The sequence below is a fragment of the Carcharodon carcharias genome, chromosome 1, assembly GCF_017639515.1.
Source record: "Carcharodon carcharias isolate sCarCar2 chromosome 1, sCarCar2.pri, whole genome shotgun sequence".
NCBI classification, from domain to species: domain Eukaryota; kingdom Metazoa; phylum Chordata; class Chondrichthyes; order Lamniformes; family Lamnidae; genus Carcharodon; species Carcharodon carcharias.
Genome location: NC_054467.1, coordinates 235,573,551 through 235,596,047, shown reverse-complemented (window position 1 = coordinate 235,596,047; position 22,497 = coordinate 235,573,551). Strand labels below are relative to the sequence as shown.

General features: G+C 41.6%; 1 protein-coding gene across 7 annotated transcripts in view; it reads left to right on the top strand.

Moving 5' to 3' along the window:
• The window catches only part of rnf103 (ring finger protein 103), a 106,159-nt gene that overhangs the window by 34,746 nt on the left and 48,916 nt on the right, over window positions 1–22,497 (top strand). For 2 of the 7 annotated variants that reach the window (XM_041184101.1, XM_041184146.1), the window contains exon 1: window positions 12,698–13,353. The exons of 1 other annotated variant lie outside the window; for it this stretch is intronic. In XM_041184101.1, the coding sequence (XP_041040035.1) occupies window positions 13,128–13,353 (226 nt within the window). In that variant the 5' untranslated portion in view covers window positions 12,698–13,127. 4 more of the 7 variants (XM_041184164.1, XM_041184137.1, XM_041184110.1 and 1 more) reach the window with 4 other exon arrangements.

Here is a 22,497-nt window from a genome sequence, read left to right as displayed (position 1 = left end):
GTACTTGATTTCTTCAACATGCTCACCTGAGGGTGCTATCTTAGTTTTAGGAATTAAAGTCTTCACTGTAGAAAATGGTATAAATGCAATTAAAGCAAGTTTGGAGCCTATTACACTCTAAAGCTTGGGGCCATGTTGCCTTAAGAGGTTAACAGCTAGAAAGGTAAGGTAATTAAAATGCTGGGCTTTAGAGATTGCAGAAAACCTCAAGAAATGGTAATTTAAAAGGTAATCCATGTTTGTTTCATAAAGTCAGAATAGAAGGGATAGAGCTATAAAACAGCAGGTGAGCTAAAGAGCTAGAGACGTGATGTCTGCAATGCTTGCAAGAACAGAGATGGTCCAGAGAGATTTTTTTGTTTTGGACGGAAGAGCTAAGTTACTGTAAAAGCATTGAGTAAGCCCTGATATGTTGTTAAACCCCTTTACTTCATCAGATCAAAGAATAATTGTAAATGGGGGACAATTAAGGGCCTCATCTCGCCACCACTGGTATTCAACTAATGGTGGGCAGGGGACTCGCCAAGTGTTTTGCCTGTGGCCTAGTTGGTGGGGAGGGTCCTTTGTTCAAAGGCACTGAGAGTATTACCAAGTAGCCAGCATCTGGAAGTGGCAGATTTCGGGGAGGGGAGTGTGGGGCATGCTGAGACCCATCCCCCCTACCTGTGACCCCTACTTCCCCCCTCACTGGCGACCCCCTCCCAGTGACCACCATCCTATCCTCACTTGTCTTTCTCCAGGGATCCCTGGTGAAGGCCCAAGTGTATTACTGTCAGCAACCACTGCTGCTGATGGCACTGTTGATTATGGAGAGCTGCCAGTGTCTGACTGGTTGACAGTTCCCTCAGGGGCGGGATTTCCGCCCCACAGAGGAAAGTCCTGTAATTAAATGTCCCGTTTGGAGTTGGGAGCCCAATTAGAAACCCCCAGCTGCCAATTAGAAATCTTATTCTCTCGGGGCTGTCGGGAATTGGGCTGGTGAGGATGCCTCTAGTTTTAGTGGCGGACAATGGGACCCCTGCCGCCCTCATTAAATTCCACACATTAGCTCTGTTCTCTCTGCATAGATGCTGCTTAATCAGCTGAATATTTTCAGCATTTTTTTAATTCCAGCATCCACAGTATTTTGCTTTTGATTGGTACTCGATGTAGAGTAAAGAGTTAACTCTAATATGAGCATACTGAGCATGTGAAAAAGAAGCTATGTCACAGTGATGTCACTCACAGAGAGAGGAGCTCTTGATATATGTTAGTCTTATTTAATCTTTGTAAATAGCATGTAAATAGAGTGATCTCTTGCAGAATAAGAAACCAATGAATCCCGAGACAAACACATAGTAATGGACTCAAAGGTGTGAGTAACTAAAAGGGAAGGGTGCCAGATTGGTTGTCAGTCAGAAAAATCAGTGTCTGCAAGAATCGGGCTATAAGGTTCGATTCAGATTATGGCTGCAAGGCCATTGGAACATTGTGATGTGTTCACCAGTCAAAATTGCTTTGCGGGTGAAGCCAACGGAGTTTTCCGACCAAAAGTACTTTTTGGGTGGAGCCAACAAAAAGCCCATGTGACATAGCCCTGGGCCTGGCAGAAACTCAGGCTGTAGACACAGAAGATCTTCGGTATTGCTTCAATCAAGGAAAACACAGATGTAAAGAAAAGGGAGGAATCCTTGAAATGCAAGGAATACTAACACCATGGCTACACAGTATCCTGTGATGAATTGAAAGGTCCCAGACATCCACCCTGTATTCAAACTTTTTTGCCAAAGAATGGAATTATTTATGCTTTTTGGATCAGGTAGTCATGGAACCTGACAAGCAGGTGATAAAAATCAAAAGGACAATTGGCAACAAAGGACTCTACATCATTAATACATAAGGGGCAGAATTTTCAGATCAGTGTGTGGGCGCATGCCCGACCATCCTATGCTCACGCGATATTTTGGTCAGGGGGCACATACGCTAAAGTCAGAAGCGTGCCCACTGACAATTAAGAGGGCAATTAAGCCCATTAAAGTTGTAATTGTCCCCAATTTTTGATTTTTCGGGGTCCGCCCAACCTCATGGTTGGCGGACGGGCAAATCGGCCAGGTGGCCTTTGCATTTTTCATGAAACCTCACCCAAGGGCGGGATGAAATTTCCGTTATTAAATTTAAAAGAATAAAGTCTACAGACAGAATTTTTATAATGTATATGTTCAGATGACTGTTTGTGATGCTTGGATATTTTTGTTCTGGTTTTAAAATCTTTATTTAATACTTTTGAAGTACTGACCGTTAATTGGCCAGCCAGCGTGAAATCACAGTCAAGGTCCGATCATGGTTAGCGGTCCGTTCCCTGGCCACGCTGATCGTGCCCACCAGCCGACCTAAAAATTCTGCCCCCAGGATTATCTGATGAAGACCAATAAGACCCTTTGAAAATCTGGACTACATTGGAAGACCAGCACTAATTTAAAGGTGAATTTTAGGATCCACCAACTAGTGCTAATGGCATACAGGCATCAACCAGGAGAATCAATTAACCAATTTGTGAGTCGATGTTGCAATAAGGGCAGTGATTGATTTTTCAATGGTAGGATTGTCAGAAAGAATTATAGATCTTGTTATTGCATCAACCCCAAGCAAAGAGTTCCAAAAAGACCTGTTGGAGAAGCAAAAAGGGCATGTTATTGATTCCATAGTCAAGGGTGGTAAGAAATATGAAGCCATAGGTGCAGGTCAGCAACACTGTAGGAAATCGCTGTATGGTACAATAGCTTTATAAAATCCTAATAAATTTATTGAACATTATAGGGATATTTCTCTATTTCTGTCTTATAAAGAAAAACCCCTTGGCAGATTCCTGGGCTGACAAACATAACAGTGAAGGCCGTTATCTCTGCCGAGGCCATTTCCTTTGCAAGGCATTGCTATCCTGATAAGGAGGGTTGACCTCATGACCCATACATAAACCAACTGTCTGAAGGTTAAACAGGATGCCCTAGCAAGTGTTAAGCCACAAGCTGACTACACGGGCTTCCGACAAAAATAGGAGGAATTACCTTGAATATATATCTATCTGTTCCTTGCTAATGGACAATTGAATAAACAATTGACATAAGACCACCAGAGATAAGGTATGTTAATAATGCTCAGAGGGGCAGGTGGCAATCCTCATCAGGCAGTTGCCTTTTTCAGATGGAGAAAAACCAGGAAAGATGGAGAAAGATCAGGGGAAGCGCTTCCTAAAACTTTGGCTACTGAACAGAAGGCTGCTGCCATAAGCTATAGAGATCAGCACATTCTGTACCATCTGTTTGTTTGTCCTTCGGGATCAAGAAACCGCTCTCACCTAACAAAAGTCATATGCATTTCCTATCTATTTATGCATCATATCCATAATGTTGCTTCTTAATAAAGTACCTTAAAATCATTTGTGAGTCTTTGACTGCCTATTTTGGGTGGTCTCTGACTCCCGAACTTTAAAACTTACAACGCCTACATGCAGTACCAACAACTATCGGCGAAGTAGCCCAAGTACCAAGGCAAAGCAAGACATGTGGGAAACGCGGTCTTATACACTAACCAAGGAATTGTCCGGCATTTTGAGACTACTGCAAGGCGGCAGTCTGAAAGAAGACAGTCTAGCAGTGAAGGAGTAGTCAAAGCCTACAGCATGCCATGGTCAAACAGGAAGCAAATGCCGCACAGTGGCAACAACAAGAAGGAGTACGCCAAAGATCAATCTAAGCACAGGCATACTCATGAAGTGGACAAAAAACTAGATCACATAAAAAGATAACGAGGAAGAACTTTTCAAACCTGAAGGCGAACAGTTTTTCCACACTATAACAGTATCGCAGAACGTGGATGAGATAACTCAGTTGGAAGCTTATGCCACAATTTGTATAATTTGTACTAAAAAGAATGGCAAGCATACACTTTGTCTTTTTTTTAATTCATAAATGGGATGTGGACTTTGCTGGCTCTACCAGCATTTATTTGCCCATCCCCAGTTGCCCTTGAGAGGATGGTGGTGAGCTGCCTTCTTGAACTGTCGTGGTCCATGTGGAGTAGGTACACCCACAGTGCTGTTGGGAAAGGAGTTCCAGGATTTTGATCCAGCGATGGTGAAGGAATGGTGATATATTTCCAAGTCAGGATGGTGAATGACTTGGAGGGGAACTTCCAGATGGTGGTGTTCCCATCTATCTGCTGCTCTTGACCTACTAGATGGTAGTGTTCGTGGGTTTGGAAGGTGCTGTCTAAGGAGCCTTGGTGAATTCCTGCAGTGCATCTTGTAGATGATACACACTCCTGCTACTGTGTGTCGGTGGTGGAGGGAGTAAATATTTGTAAATGCAGTGCCAATCAAGTGGGCTGCTTTGTCCTGGATGGTATCAAGCTTCTTGAGTATTGTTGAAGCTGCACTCATCCAGGCAAGTGGGGTGTATTTCATCACACTCCAGATTTGTGCCTTGTAGATGATGGAAAGGCTTTGGGGAGTCAGGAGACGAGTTACTCGTCGCAGGATTCCTAGCCTCTGACCTTGTAGACACAGTATTTATATGGCTATTCCAGTTCAGTTTCTGGTCAATGGTAACCCCCAGGATGTTGATTATGGGGGTTTCAATGATGGTAATGCCATTGAACATCAAGGGGCGATGGTTAGATTCTCTCTTGTTGGAGATAGTCATTGCCTGACACTTGAGTGGTGCAAATGTTACATTTCAGGATAGACATGCTAACTACCACTAATATTCTATTCTTGAGAATACTTAGTGATATATATTTGAACAAGTGAGAATTGATTTTATAGTCTACAAGAGCAAAGTGACAGCATACAATGGTTCGCCAATCCATTGTATAGGAGCAATAATACTAAAGTAAATAACACTAAATGCAATTCAGCATGGCCATCAAAAATTTTCTATGTAGTAGACAGTCAAAGTCCAGTAGTAGCAGGCTTACCAGTATGTAGGGAGCTTAGAATCATGACAATTCTTGAAATAAACAAAGCACCAATACCTGGAAGACAAAGGCAAGTATGACCCCATAGAGTCAGTTAAAGATCTACAGCTAAAATACCCAGACAAGTTTGATAGACGCTATTCTATATTTGAAGGATACAATATCATGGTGATTACGGAGACATGGCTGCAGGGTGACCAAGGCTGGGAACTGAATATCCAAGGGTACTTTATATTTAGGACAGACAGACAAAAAGGAAAAAGAGCTGGCATGGCATTGTTAGTTAAGGGTGAAATCAGTGCAATAGTGAGAGAGGATATTGGCTCAGAAAACCTATATGTAGAATCAGTCTGGGTGGAGCTAAGAAGAAACGAAGGGCAGAAAACATTAGTGGGAGTTGTCCAAAAGCCTCCAAACAGTAGTGATAAGGTAGGAGATGGCATTAAACAGGAAAATTAAAGATGCATGTAACAAAGGTGCTCCAGTAATCATGGGTGACTTTAATTTACATATAGACTGGGCAAACCAAATTAGTAATAATACTGTTGCAAATGAATTCCTGGAGTGTGTACGAGATGTTTTTTTACGCAAGTATGTCAAGGAACTGACTGGGAAACCGGCTATCCTAGATTTGGTATTGTTTAATGAGAAGGGTTTAATAAATAAACTTGTTGTTTGGGGTCCTTTAGGGAATAATGACCATAACATGATAGAATTCTTCATTAGGATGAAAAGTAAAGTAGTCTGATCTGAAACTAGGGTCGTATATCTTAACAAAGGAAACTATGAAGATATGAGACATGAGCTGGCTAGGATAGATTGGGGAATTTCATTAAAAGGCGGATAGACCATGGCTAATATTTAAGGAACAAATGTATGCATTGCAACAGTTATACATTCCCTTCTAGTGCAAAAACACAACAGGAAAGGTTGTCCAGCCCATAGCTAACAAAATAAATTAAGCATAGTTTTAGATTCAAAGAGGAGTCAAATAAAGTTTCTAGAAAAAGTAATAAGCCTGAGGATGTATCTTATATGTTTCAATCAAGACACCTCTTACTCTTCTAAACTCCAGCCTAGTCTGTCCAACCTTTCCTCATAAAACAACCCACCCATTCCAGGTATTAATCTGGTAAACCTTCTCTGAACTGCTTCTAATGCATTTACATCCCTCCTTAAATAAGGTGACCTATAGTGTACACAGTACTCCACTAGTGCCCTGTACAACTGAAGCATAACCTCCCTTTTGTATTCAATTCCCCTCGCAATAAATGATAACATTCTATTAGCTTTCCTAATTACTGCTGTACTTGCATATTAGCTTTTTGTGATTCAGAAAATTTGAATATCATTGCCCTTTGTGATGGCCATTTTGAAATGTTTTGTAATGTTCTTTTAGATATTTTATGAATAAAGTATATTTTTGCAAAGAAACCCTTTAACAATAAAACATTCCAAGGTGCTTTATAATAGCATGATAAAGCTAAATATGGCACTGAGCCAAGTAATGGGTGGTCCTCAATACCTTAATTAACATGGGTTAAAATTATTTCACAATATAACATTCAGTTTCTCAGCCCTCTTATCTCCTCTTTCTCAAGATCACCAGACCAACATCAATTAGGTATCAATGACATACATGGTTTCTCTCTCAATCTCAAGCATCATAAACTGAAGGTGGTTATTTCAGGTGAAGTCTCTTTGCCTTCTTTTGTGCTTCGGTAGGCAGAAAACGTTTCTGCCTGTGACGTACTGTGTTTCACTGTATACAGAAGTTATTACTCTACATTAATTCTTGCTTACTTATCTTTCTGAATAACATCTCCCCTCTCATATTTCTTGGCATCAAACCTTCCAACTGGATTATCATGGCATTACACTTCCCTTCTGATCAGCATCCTTTCCTACCCTGCAGTGTTAAATCTACTTCTCCCAAACTCATGATGTCATGAATGCCTACCGCAGCCTCCATAATGTTGTAGCTCCCTTTCCCATACCATCACACCTTCCTCTTTCCATGTAATGTCAAAACCTGCTGTCGCCTGCACTTAAACCTAACCCTAACCTGTGATATCTCACTACATTTCTAATGTGTCACAACCTCGTTTCTACAATATCATATATAACCTCATAGAATCATAGAACGGTTACAGCACAGAAGGAGGCCATTTGACCTGTCATGTCTGTACTGGCTCCCTTGTAAAAGCAATTCACCTAGTCTTATTTCCCCCACCTTTTTTTCGTGTAACGCTGCGAATCTTTATTCATCAGATAATAATCCAATTCTTTTTTGAAAGCCATGATTGAATCTGCCTCCTCCACACTCTCAGGCAGTGCATTCCAGATCTAATCGCTTGCTTCGGAAATAAGATTTTCCTTGTCGCCGTTGCTTCTAACCGAACCAACCACCAACCTCCATTCTATCAAACCTGCTTCCAAACTTATGACATCATATCTCCCGTCTCCCATGTTAACCTCCTCTACTTCAAACCAAATGTTGTTCCCATCCCATCCCATTTTATCAGTTCCCCTATCTCTACTCAATGATTCCATACCTCTCCCAGTCATATTCTCTCAACTCCCTTTTTCAACCTCAGTGACTTCAACCTCCTAACCCATGATGTCATGCACCCTTCCTCCTAATGTCAGACTTTCTCTACCCCAACATGCCACCACATCTCTGTTTATAACAACCTATATTTACATAGCACCTTTAAAATAGTAAAATATCCTATGGCATTTTGCAGGAATATTATCTAACAAACTTAATAGGAAAGGTGACCAAAAGATTGGTCAAAGAGGTAAGTTTTCAAGAGTGTCTTAAAGGAGGAGTATTGATGCAGAGAAGCCAGGGAGAAAATTCTAGAAGTTTACCAGCTGAAGGCATGGCCACCAAAGGTTGACATTGCACAAGAGGCCAGAATTGGATGAGCAAGAGACCCCAAGTTTCCTTTAATTACATTATAACTCTCTATTCCTCCTTTGCTGTCATTGGAGAACCCAAAAAAAAGGTGATTTTTGAGGAAGAAAACAGAAGTGGGATGACAGACTCCTTTCAACCAGATGTTAGGAATATGTCTGGCTGGAGAAGCTGCAGTGACTGTTTTCATAGTTATTGGTGGAATAAAAACAGACTAGACCCTTCCAGAAAAGGTAAAGAGCTGCTGGTGAAAGAAAAAAAGATTTTGTGTGGGTTGAACAGGGTAAATGTGGAGAGAAGGTTTCCATGTGTGGGAGTGTCCAAAACTAGGGACATCTAATACAGGGTAATTATTAATAAACCCTCTAAGGAAATAAAGGGAAATTCCTTTACTGAGTAGTGACACAGAGCTGGTTGAGATAAATAACGAGAATGTTTTCAAAACGGAACAAGTACACGAAAGAAAAAGGAATAAAAATATGTGTTGTAAGGACAGGATGTGGTAGATAAAATTGGAGGAGACTAGGGTGGAGTGTAAACACCAGCATAGAGTAGTTGGGCTGAATGGCCTGTTTCTGTGCTGTATTGCCCAGCATCCACACCGCACCACAACATGGCTGACCAGTAAAAAAGACACACAAATTGTGATCTGAGTATCTGTGTAATATTCCAGTCATAGAGGTCTACAGCACAGAAAAAGGCCCTTCGGCCCATTGAGTCTGCGCCAGTCAAACAAGTACCTAACTATTCTAATCCCTTTTTCCAGCACTAGGACCATAGCCTTGTATGCCATGGAATCACAAGTGCACATCCAAATACTTCTTCAATGTTATGAGGGTTTCTGCCTCTACCACCCTTTCAGGCAGTGAGTTCCAGATTACCACCACCCCTGGGTGAAAAAATTCTTCCTCACATCCCCCCTAAAGCTCCTGCCCCTTACCTTAAATCTATGCCCCCTGGTTATTGATCCTTCCACGAAGGGGTAAAGTTCCTTCCTGTCTACCCTATCTATGCCCCTCATAATTTTATACATCTCAATCATGTCCCCCCGCAAATCTCTGCTCCAGGGAAAATAACCCCAGTCTATCCAATCTCTCCTCATAAGTAAAACTCTCTAGACCAGGCAACATCCTGGTAAATCTCCTCTGCACCCTCTCCAGTGCAATCATACCCTTCCTATAATGCAGATTTCAGAACTGCACACAATATTCTAGCTGTGGCCTAACCAGCATTTTATACAGTTCCAGCATAACCTCGCTGCTCTTATATTCAATGCCTCGGCTAATAAAGGCAAGTAACCCATATGCCTTCTTATCTATCTGTCCTGCTACCTTAAGAGACCAGTGGACATGCACACCAGGGTTCTTCTGATCCTTGGTACTTCCCAGAATTCTACCATTCATCATGTATTCCAGTGCCTTGTTTGTCCTGCCCAAACGTATCACCTCACACTTATCCAGATTAAATTCCATTTGCCACTGATCAACCCATCTGACCAGCCCATCTATATCCTCTATAATCTAAGGTTATCCTCCTCACTATTTACCACCCCACCAATTTTCGTGTCATCTGCGAATTTACTGATCAACCCTCTTACATTCAAGTCTAAATTGTTTATATATTGCCACAAACAGCAAGGGACCCAACACCGATCCCTGTGGAACTCCACTGGAGACAGGCATCCAGTCACAAAAACACCCCTCCACCATTACCCTCTGTTTCTGTCCACTCAGCCAATTCTGGATCCAATTTGCCTTGGATCCCATGGGCTCTTACCTTCGTTATCAGTCTCCCATGCAGGACCTTATCAAAAGCGTTGCTAAAGTCCAAGTAGGCTACGTCAAATGCATTGCCCTCATCTACACACCTGGTCACCTCTTCAAAAAATTGAATCAAATTGGTCAGACATAACCTCCCTTTAATAAAACCATGCTGACTGTCCTTGATTAATCCCTGCTTCTCCAAGTGTAGATTAATTCTGTCCCTCAGAATTGCTTCCAATAGTTTCCCCACCACTGAGGTTAGACTGACTGGCCTGTAGTTCCCTGGTTTATCCCTTCCTCCTTTCTTGAATAACGGTACCACTTTGGCTGTCCTCCAGTCCTCTGGCACCTCTCCTGTGGCCAGAGAGGTATTGAAAATTATTGCCAGCACCCCTGCTATCTCCTCCCTTGCCTCACTCAACAGCCTTGGATACAATTCATCCAGGCCTGGAGATTTATCTACTTTTAAGCCTACCAGACCACTTAGAACATCCTCCCTCTCTATGCTAACTTCTTTAATTATATTACACTCCTTCTGCCTGATTTCCATACCCACATCGTCCATCTCACTTGTGAACACCGACACAAATATTCATTTAGAATCCTATCTACGTCTTCCGGCTCCACATACAAATTACCACTATGGTCCTTAAAGGGCCCTACTCTTTCCCTAGTTATCCTTCTACTCTTAATGTACTTGTAAAATAACTTTGGATTTTCCTTTATTTTACCTGCCAATGTTTTTTCATGTCCCGCTTTTCCTCTCCTAATTTTCTTTTTAAGTTCCTCCCAACACATTCTATACTCCTCTTGAGCTTCCATTGTTTTGAGCCCTCAGTATCTGCCATAAGCCTCCCTTTTTCTCTTTATCCAATCCTGTATATTCCTCGACATCCAGGGTTCCCTGGATTGTTGGTCCCACCCTTTGTCTTTACTGGAATATGTTGGCCCTGTGCTCTCCCTGTTTCCTTCTTGAATGAGTCCCACTGCTCTAACGCAGATATACCAAAAAGTAGCTGCTCCCAGTCCACTCTGGCCAAATCATATCTGATCTTATTAAAATTGGCCTTCTCATTCTGGCCCACACTTGCCCTTTTCCATAACAACCTTGAATGTAACGGACTTATGATCACTATATGTAAAATGTTCCCCCACTGATACCTCTACCACTTGCCCTGCTTCATTCCCTAAAATTAAGTCCAGGTCTCTCTTGTAGGACCTTCTATGTACTGGCATAAAAAGCTCTCCTGGATGAATTTTAAAAATTCTGTTCCCTCTAAACTTATCATACTATGACTAACCCAGTTAATATTGGGGAAGTTGAAATCCCCCACTATTACTACCCTATTATTTTTACACTTTTCTGAAATTTGCTCTTCTATTTCTCCCTGACTGTTTGGGGGCCTATAGTACACTCCCAGCAATGTGATTGCTCCTTTTTTGTTACATTCTACCCATATGGCTTCATCTGAGGACCCTTCTAAGATGTCGTCCCTCCTTACTGCTGTAATTGATTCCTTGATCGATATTGCAATATCCCCTTCTCTTTTACCTTCTTCCCTGTCTTGCCTGAAGACACTATAACCTGGAATATTGAGCTGCCGATCCTGCCCCTCTCTCAATCATGTCCCTTTGACAGCAATGACATCATACTTCGATGTGTTCATTTGTGCCCTCAACTTATCTGCCTTATTTGTCAGACTCCTTGCATTAAAATAAATACCATCCAACCTTGCCAAACTCCCTTGTGTCTTAACTGGCCTATAATTTCTCTGCCTTCCACTTGCTCCCTCTTCTAATTTTGGCTGTGCATCTCCTACTGCTGAATCTCCTCTTAGGATCCCATCCCCCTGTCAAGTTAGTTTAAACTCTCCCCAACAGCACTAGCAAATCACCCCGCAAGGATGTTGGTCCCATTCCGGTTCAGGTGCAACATGTCCGCCTTGTACAGGTCCCACCGCCCCCAGAAATGGTTCCAATGTCCCAGAAATCTAAAGCCCTCCGTCCTGCACCATCTCTCCAGCCACACATTCATCTGGACTAATCTCCTATTCCTATACACACTAGCGCTGGAAGTAATCCAGAGATTATTACCTTTGGGGTCCTGATTTTTAACCTGTTTCCTGGCTCCCTAAATTTTACTTGCAGGACCTCATCCCTCTTTCTACCTATGTTGTTGGTACCAATATGTACCACGACCTCTGTCTGTTTTCCCTCTCCCTTTAGCATGCCCTGCAGCCATTCAGTGACATCCTTGACCCTGCAACATACCACCTTGGAGTCACGTCTATGGCCCCAGAAACACCTGTCTGCTCCCTTTACTATCTCCTACCACTATTGCTTTTCCCCTCTTTTTCCTCCCCCCCACCCGACCCGACCCGACCCGACCCGACCCGACCTGACCCGTGCAGCTGAGCCACTCACAGTGCCATGAGCGTGGCAGCACTCCCCAGAGGAACCGTCACTCTCACCATTTTCCAACACAGAAAAACGGTTCTCGAGCGAGATGCACCCTGGGGATTTCCTGACAACCTGCCTGACACCTTTCTTCTGACTGATGGTCACCCATTCCCTCACTGTCTGCACTTCCGTCAGCTCTGGGGTGACCACGTCTAAAAACGTGCTACCCACGAAACTCTCAGCCTCGCGGATGCACCTCAGTGCCTCCAGCTGCAGCTCAAGCTCTGAAATTCTGCTTCAGTGAAGGTGAGGCCACCATTTAAAGGAAAGTGAGCACTGCTCTGTGCCAACTCAGTCCCTCCCCAATTCCTCTCTCAGCCAGGGGGAAACAGCCACAGCAGCAGCTCTTCATTGGCTGCTGCAGCCCAAAATTTCTGATGGGGTCCAGCTAGCTGCGTGTCACAAAATAACTTGCAATAATAAATAATAAAAAGGCAAATGACCGCGCGTCACATGCGAGCTTACGTAATTAATATCAATATTCAAACGAGCGACGCGATCCACGAGAACTACGTAATTATAATCAACATGCAAATAAGTGGCGCGTCATAAGAGACTTTGCATAATTAATAAGCGAAATGCAGATGAGATGCACACCATCCGGTGAGGTCAGTTTTTAGTGCGCAGGCGCATGTTGCGCTTGTGGGCTGACCGCTGCCGGCGTCTGGATCGGGGCCGGGGAAATAAATGGTAATGCGGTGGTGCCTGAAAGCTGGAGAGCCACAAATATCGACCTAACCATAAATAATAAAAATATAAGAAGGACAGCAGCCGGCGTTATAGATTTGAGAGAGAGGGAGAGAAATCGGGTCGGTGAAGAGACTTGACAAGCGGGGAATATTCCAGAAGGAGGAAAAAGAAAATCCACCCCCCCACCCCCCGCCAAGGCGAAGCGGCGATTGAGATGTTGGTTGTGTCGGGCCAGCAGCTCCCGGAGGGCCCGGTTTAAAACAGGTTTTAAAGGGGGAGGAAGGAAAACCAAGTCTCAGCCTCTGACCCCCCCACCCCCGGCCGGCACCGCTGCTGTGAAGATGTGGCTCAAACTGTTCTTCTTGCTCCTCTATTTCCTCGTCCTCTTCGTGCTGGCTCGCTTTTTCGAAGCCATCGTCTGGTATGAGACCGGGGTGTTCGCCACGCAGTTGGTGGACCCCGTGGCCCTCAGCTTCAAGAAGCTCCGCACCATCCTGGAGTGCAGGGGGATCTGCTACGCCGGCCTGCCCGAGAAGAAAGATGTGCGGGAGCTGGTGCAGAAATCAGGTATCCGAATGATCGGCACTGTTTTCAGAGCAGGTCTGAGGATGGGCGGCGGGTCGTCAACCTGAAACCTTTGCGTTGCCTTGTTCCTCTTTCTCCGCGCAAGATGCTGCCAAAAACCTGCTGTGGGTGCCCCGTATTTTTGTTTCTTTTCTAAAAAAAAACTATAAATAATCAGGTGGTCGTGGGGGGCAGAGGTGGTGCTGCTGCTTTTTAATGTCTTTGGATATTTTCCAAAGCTTGCCCCACAGGGGATTGTTTAGCTATTTCGTCGAGTTTTTTTTTGTTTAGACATTTTTTTTACGACATTTTGTAGCTGGCTTTCTTCTATGTTGTTGGGGTTTCTTTGCTTCGTCAGTTTATTGCCGTTTTCTTCCAAGTGCAAATACAAAATACATATGTAAAAAGCAAGAGGGTAGCCAGGGAAAGGGTAGGCCCACTCAGGGACAGAGGTGGGAATCTGTGTGTGGAGCCAGAAGAACTAGGAGAGATACTAAATGAATACTTCTCAATAGTATTCACCAAAGAGAAGGACTTAGCCGTCGATTTGTCTAGGGAAGAGTGTGTAGATAGCTTGGATCATGTTAAGATCAAAAAAGAGGTGTTAGGCATCTTGAAGAATATTAAAGTGGATAAGTCCCCAGGGCCAGATGGGATCTACCCCAGAGTACTGAGGGAGGCAAGGGAGGAGATTGCTGGGGTCTTGACAGAAATCTTTGTATCCTCACTGGCTACGGGTGAGTTCCCAGAGGACTGGAGAATGGCCAATGTTGTTCTATTGTTTAAGAAGGGTAGCAGGGATAATCCAGGAAATTACAGGCCGGTGAGCCTTACGTCAGTGGTAGGGAAATTATTGGAGAAGATTCTTCGTGACAGGATTTACTACCATTTGGAAGCAAATGGGCGTATTAGTGAGAGGCAGCCTGGTTTTGTGAAGGGGAGGTCATGTCTCACTAACTTGATCGAGTTTTTTGAGAAAGTGACAAAGATGATCGACAATGGATTTCAGTAAGGACTTTGACAAGGTCCCTCATGGCAGACTGGTACAGAAGGTAAAGTCGCACGGGATCAGAGGTGAGCTGGCAGGATGGATACAGAAGTGGCTTATTCATAGAAGACAGAGGGTAGCAGTGGAAGGGTGCTTTTCTGAATGGAGAGTTGTGACAAGTGGAGTTCCGCAGGGATCAGTGCTGGGACCTTTGCTGTTTGTGGTATACATAAATGATTTGGAGGAAAATGTAACTGGGCTAACTAGTAAGTTTCAGATGACACTAAGGTTGGAGGTGTTGCAAATAGTGAAGAGGATTGTTAAAGGATACAACGAGATATAGATCGGTTGGAGACTTGGGCAGAGAAATGGCAGATGGAGTTTAATCCGGACAAATGTGAGATAATGCATTTTGGAAGGTCTAATACAGGCAGGAATTATACAGAACCCTTAAGTGCATCGACGGGCAGAGGGATCTGGGTGTACAGGTTCACAGGTCACTGAAAGTGGCAACGCAGGTGGATAAGGTAGTCAGGAAGGCATATGGCATGCTTGCCTTCATTGGCAGGGGTATTGAGTATAAAAGCTGGGAAGTCATGCTGCAACTATATAGAACCTTGGTTAGGCCACACTTGGAATATTGTGTGCAATTCAGGTCACCACATTACCAGAAGGATATGGAGGCGTTGGAGAGGGTGCAGAGGAGGTTTACCAGGATGCTGCCTGGTCTGGAGGTTATTAGCTATGAGGAGAGGTTGGAGAAACTCGGATTGTTCTCACTAGAGCAACGGAGATTGAGGGGCGACTTGATAGAAGTTCACAAAATTATGAGTGGCATGGATAGAGTAGATAGAAGCTTTTTCCCAGGGTGGAAGAGTCAATTACTAGGGGACATAGTTTTCTCCTCTCACTTTAAATCTATAAAGGAGATGTGCGGGGCAAGTTTTTTACGCAGAGGGTAGTGAGTGTCTGGAATTCGCTGCCAGAGGAGGTGGTGGAAGCAGGTATGATAGTGGTGTTTAAGAGGCAGCTTGACAAATACATGAATAGGATGGGAATAGAGGGATACGGACCCCGGAAGTGCAAAATGTTTTAATTGATGGGCAATATGATCGGCGCAGGCTTGGAGGGCCGAAGGGCCTGTTCCTGTGCTGTACTTTTCTTTGTCCTTTGATCTAAAAGCAAAATACTGCTGGCGCTGGAAACCTGACATAAGAACAGAAAATGCTGGAAATATTCAGCAGGTCAGATAGCATCTGTGGACGGAGAAACAGAGTTAATGTTTCAGGTCGATGGTCCTTCATCAGTGGTTCTAATGAAAGATCAAAGACTTGAAAGGTTAACTCTGTTTCTCACTGCTGTCAGACCTGCTGAGTCTTTCCAGTATTTTCTGTTTATTGAAATGTATCGAAACAACTTGGCCAAGTTTTTTTTTGCTTATTTTTTTTTACGGGCATCAGCAGACTATTATTTACTGCTTGGCAGCTTTAGAAAGTCTGGTTTAATGTGCACATGCCATAATATTGATGCATGAAATGAATGTGCCAGCTTATTTAAGGGCCCAAAAGAGACCTCAGTTCAAAGATAAAGGTGGTGTCCATTTTTGATAGTGGTTTAGAAAATTTATCCTATTAATGGCATACTGACTTAATTCAAAAATCCAAATCTTATTTCAGGTGATTTTTTTTCCCATTTTTAAAGTTAGTCTTTATGAAGAAATTTTGTGCTTTAGATGTTGAAGTCCTTTTTAACATTTTCCAATTGGATTGAGGTTGTCAGTTTGAGATATTAGAGTCATAGAGTCTTTACGGCAGAGAAGGAGGCCATTTGGCTCATCAAGTCCACAAGGATCTCTGCAATGTAGTCAGTCCCATTCCCCCACTCTGTCCCATAGCCCTGCAAGTTTATTTCTCTCACATGCCCATCCAGTTTCCTTTTTGTAACCAATGATTGTCTCTCCTTCCGCTACCATCATAGGCAGCGAGTTTCAGGTCATTACCGCTTGCTGTATTTTTAAAATAAATCTTCCTCACATCTCCCACCAACCCCCACCCCACCCCCCCCATATCTCTTGTCCAAAACCTTGAATTCATGTCCTCCTAGTCCTTGTGCAAATAGCTAATGGAAACATCTTTTCTCTATAAAGTTCATTATGGTGTAATGGACAGGCAGACTGTGGTGGTCCATACATTTGTGCTTTTTGTTGTTCGTGTGGAAGGAGATAGCAGAATATTTTGTCCTTTTGCTGAATAAATGCCCAGAAAGATGGCTGCAAACCATGCTTTCTACTTAAATGCTAATTTAATGACTGTTGCTGTGTAGGTCACCTGGCCAAATGTTTGAATGATTGAAGACAAGAAAGGCAAAAGAGGAGTAAAAAGTAATTTTTTAAAATCTGGAAATTTGAGAGTAACAGGATAATCCTACTATTCTTGCAATTGCAGTGTTGGACTCGGCAGATTTGCATACCTGTCTAATTACATCCCATCATAGGATAAATTTGAACATGTAAAATGAGAGCGAGTGCACATACATTCAAAATATTTAATGCTTAAGTATGTATTGGAATTCCAAGGTTGAATCAGGTAGCTCAAGTACAAATTATCTGAAGTTGGCTTTCTATAGTTGATGTACCTGTTTGGCAGTAAAGCATATGGGTACTGCACCTATCCCTTGTTTACCTTTAATGTGTAGACTATGGGGAGCTCATTTAATTTCAACAGCAGGTGTTGTGTACACACGTTGCAATTCTATGGGAGATTTCTGATGATAAAACCACACCTTAGGTATCATTTTTTGATTCCACACCCCGTGTTTGCCTACAAAAAAAAATTAAAACCCAAATTAACTCAAATTGTATGATAACTTATAAATGGAAATAACTGCAAATAATATTTCCCTCTATTAATGTGTTCTAAACTGTTACTTTAATTTTCTGAAATATTTGTTCTGAGTACAGTGAAATTGTAACATTCCAAATGATTATGGACAGAAATAATGTTTAATTCAAGTTAATTTGAAGTTCTTTTCATAGCGTATTCCTTTTATTGCCTGTTGAAAAGAGCAGGAAGGATAAATATTTTCTTCCCCTGAAAGTGACCATTTTAACTCTAGATCACAATGGTTCCTGGGCTAGGCGTGCATTAATACTGAAACATCCCTTAATTATAGTAGTTGTAATGCAGAATTCATTTTATTATTGTAATAACAACTCTTTCTTGGGGGACAAAATTTTAAAATGAAACAAATGCTTACCTGGTTTTACTGTCTTCATTCTCTTTGACATATACTGTCGATTTATTTCTATTTAATGCACCCTCTTCACCCTTCCACCTCCAATATTTACCTGTTTTATTCCACTGCTTATGTCCCACAGACTACTTTGGAGGTGGAATTCACATTAACAAACTGGGCTTGTGTGGTTGAAAACACTGTCAAATCGGATTTTTTTTTCTCTCAGTCATTTGTCTAAAGGTTGAAATGACAATGTTATAAAGGTGACTGCTTTCTGGTTTCTGATGTATCGTGAAATGTCCGATTCAGAAACCACCAGAAGTATTGCAGTGTTGCAGCGCAAAGTTTGTGACTGGGGCAGATTATTTTGGGGTTGCAGTATACACATGATTCTGAGTATCTTGCTAAAAGATAGCATTACAGAGAAAATGTTTCTAAAGATAACATTATCCCTTTCATCTCGCTGGCAACAATTTTTTTGAAATCGCAATCGTCACTATGATGTCAGCAAAGCAACAGCCGAACAGCATTTGGATGAGTTACGTTTGAAGGAATAAGGTCGCAATGTGTCAAATGGGAGCAATCATAGCTGATTCAAAACAAAGTAAAATAATTAAAATTAGCAAAGTACAAAATACTGTGAACTTCATTCTTTGGATTTGGCCATATTCCAAAGAATTATTTTCCAGCAGATTTTTACATTATCTGACAGCATTGTATTACTATCACCTGAAACTTGTGATTGTGTTTTAACATACACTCACTCACCTATTTTATGAAATGTGTTGCACTATTTTGTTCCAGTCTGTCACTAGGCATAATTAGTAACACCTGTCTAACACTATAGAAAAAAAATCAAACTGAAGACAAGATGTTGTAACATGTAAAGTTCTTATTTTGCCACATCAGATTGCTCTCACCATTATTCCTACTGTCTCTATGCAGTTTAGCTTGGAAGGAGATAATTAATGTGTACAGTTTGTTGTCGTTCATAGTTCTAGTAGGCATAGCAAAGAAATTCCAGCAGTTCTGGATTTCAGCCAAAAAAGGCAGCCAGCGAGGCAAGAAGGAAAGTTCTATTAGAATGACAGAAACAAAATCTTTTTGTGTATATAACCATCCTAGAGTAATTTGTTTCACCCACAAATGTTGGAATTGCTGATTTCTACCTGTCACCAAATTCTTAGCTCTCCTCTGTGCAGCTGATTTTTTTAAAAGAAAAATTCTGTTTTAATTCAATAATAAGCTATATTTAGTAAGGGCCTGAATCTTCCAAGAAGTGGTAATCACTATCGGAATACCACTCCACTCATAATTTTCTCTGCCATGCCAGATTTCCAAATTTCTTGCCGAGACCTCAAAACCTGCTTCTCCAGAAATGTGGAGCTTAACTGATGTGGAGCTGTTGGGGGAAGACAAGCTATGCCCCTCTTAACAGCACTAGGGAGTGTCAGTGGTATAGCTACCCAGAGTTAGACGGGGTTTTTTTCCTGACCAATATTTCCTGGGTAACTATCGAGGTGAGTCGGAACCATCCGAAGTCTCTGACTCAAATTCAAAGTTGGAGACTTTTTCCAGAGGGTCCTGGGGAGCAGTGGAATTTCCCATTGAAAGTTCAAACTTCCCAGGTAATTCCCATGGAATCCTTGCATTGGGGCTTCCAAGGATTCCTGTAGCGCATCTTCCGGGATACGTCTGGTCTCTGACTATCTGGAGATCAGAAGATCTGGGCTATGGTTTCAAAGCATTATAAATCTTGTAGGGGTTTTAAGGAAATAATTTTTTTGAAATGCCTGTCTGATGGGGCCACTTTTAAGTAAAGAAATACAGAAAATGTTTGGGTGTTTTTCATGGGTTTTTTTTTCACATGACATAACCTTTGATTACAAAATAAATTTGCTTCTGAACCTGAAACGTTTTAGCTTGAACATGTCAATTTTTCAAAAAGTTCAAAACAAAGACAGAATTCCTTTTCTGAAAATAAACTTTTGTGATTTAAAAAAAATATATATATATATTCAAAAATGGCTGAAGCCAGGTTTATAGCAGTAATTTTACCTTTACCTGTCCTCTCCTTGCAAGCTTCCTGCTGTCAGGCCTCACAAGTGTTCTTTTGCTGGTACATGCAGGGGTAAGAGTAGCAAAGAATTGTTTTTCTCTCTCCAACACCACTGCCCCCTTTCCAAACGGATACTACCTAATAGTTCAGTTATGAAAATTGCAAATCCACATGGAGCCATGCATCTGAATGCCCATAAATCTGAATAATGTTGCAAGAAACTTACTGACCTGGATTCTGCAGTCAACTCCCTTCATACTTGCATTTGCCTGCAAACTTTCTATGGGTCTTAGCACAGGGATTTGTGGCAATTAAAAATCCAAAACTCTGAGACCTATGTGAATAGGGCAATCAACTGTTTATCTTTTTAATAAGTCAGGTTGGGAAAATCTTTATTGCAACGTAACATCTGAACTAGGAAATCTCGGTCAAAATAGTGTATAGAAAGCAAAATAAAGGGAAAGACAGATGCGACTGAGAGGTTGATAAAAGAAATTTTAAAAAATATGAAATAATTAAAATCCAAAGGAGAATGAACTTTCTTATTTATGAAAGATAATTTTCAGTGCCGGAGAGGTTGTTTACCTGCAATTAAGACTGATCACACTATTACAAATTCATTTGCACTTGAATGGACAAGCTGTATCTTTTTCTGGCTTGTTTGGTGGATATCTTAACATCTAAGTACCCCAATTTCACCTCCATCTGTGTTTGAATCTTAAGCCTTCTGACGAAGTACTCTGTAGCTCAGCTACAGGAGGAGCAGGGCAGCTCACAAGCAACTTCCTGATTTCTTAGTTTAACTGCGCATGTGCAGTCGCCGAATGTTGGTGCCCAATTTATTCTTTTAATAACAGAGGGTGCTGATGGCTTTGCTTTTTTTTTGCTGTAAAATCCAAACTTGTGTTACCTGTCAATTTTTTCCTTTATAAAACAGGAACTGCCCATATAAACTTGTCAGTTGTTGTGAAGATACTACAGCGCTGCCACTAATCAGAGGGTTTAATTATAGGATGATGAGTTTCCATTATAAAGGCGGACAGGGAAAAACTGAAGTTGTCCCAATCATGGTCCAACAAAGCACTGTCTCCTACTCTTTCCCACCAGTGGTCTTGTAATCTCCTGGGAGAGGCAAAATCCAGATTTTTTTAAAAACCCTGTATTTAGAGCACAGTTAAAAGTCCACCTCATTGTTTTGTACTGGAACCAATAGACTACTCAGGGTAAGAATGGGAGATTTCCTCCCCTGAAGAACAATACTGAACCAGTAGGGTTTGTATGACAATCTGATAGCTTCCATGGTCACTTTTACTGGTGCCAGCTTTTTATTTCTGGATTTTTAAAATTAAATTCAATTTCTCAAACTGCCATTCTAGCATTGATACAGTTTAACACGGATACAAATATTGTTTGTCTATGTACATATGTACTGAATTAGTCAAACACTGGGAATAAATTTACCATACATAATTTACTACTTTTAGCATTGGAAATGTAGCAAGGGTATATGATTGGAACTTGGCATTGTAGAATATTACACAAAATTTCCATACTCTTGTTAAGTATCCAAAGCACAATATAAACACGCAGGTTTATTTTCCACCTTGCTAGTAGATTAGGTTTATTTAGTGCAGATAAATGTGAAGTAATGGCTGAGGAGTGGAGCTATTAAATTTTCACGAAGAAACCTAGGGGTTCAGCTACACAAATCTTCAAAAGTGGAAGAAAGAACTTGAGAGCCTAGGTTTTATAAATCAGAGATGATAAAACTATACAAATTATTGATTAGGCTAATTAAATTGTCTAATTTTGGACACCCTACTTTAGGAAGCCATTAAGACCATACAGAGGGTAAAGAAGAGATTTACCAAGATGAAACAAGCAATCAGGCTTTAGTTATGAGAAGAGCCTACAGAAGTTATGGCACTTTTCACTCAAACAAGATCTGATCGATGTTTTCAAAATACTTAAGGTCAGTGAGAGTAAAAACAAAATTTTCACCAAAGAGTTAAAGAAGCGTTTTGGATTGGAGATTTTTTTAAAATCAAGTAGGTGGTTGTTAGAACGTGAAATGCCTTACAGGTTTAATTCCAATTATATTTTAAAAGTGTTATGACCCATCCCCAAGTGAGGTTCCCCAAAATTGTTGATCCAGACAAGATCCCTCAATTTGTCACTGTCTGGCTGGGACACCCCCAAATTATTATAGCCCAGGTGAAGGGTGAACTGACTCCCTGACTTTATTCAGCACCCCCACACCCTTCTGTTGGTTGCAACAAAATTTAATCTAAAAAAAAATCTCTTTCATGGTTACCTTTTTCCAATCACTCTGGCTTTGAAGGAGCCAATTTGATCAGACTTTCTCATGTTAAATGTAAGAGTAAATTTATTAACTACTAAAGGCCAGAAAAGATAAAACTCATGCATACATGACCATACATGTCACAAGTAACAATTTAGCTTGTAATAAGTGGAGGGGGGTGCGTAGTGGTATTGTCACTGGCTGGTAATCTAGAGACACAGGGGACCCGGGCTCAAATCCCACATCACAGGTGGTTAAATTTGAATTCAATAAACATCTGGAATAAAAAACGTCTTAATGGTGACCGTGAAATCATTGCAGATAGTTGTAAAAACCCATCTGGTTCACTAATGTCCTTCCTTTCCATTAGGGAAGGAAATCTGCCTTCCTTGCCTACATGTGACTCCAAATCCACAGCAATGTGGTTGACTCTTAAATGCCCTGCAAACAAGGGCAATTTGGGATGGGCAATAAATGCTGGCCTAGCTCAAGTATGAGTGGGTGATTGAGCGTTGTGGCCATTGTGATGAATAGTCAGATTCGAGTTGACTGCGTTAGATAACT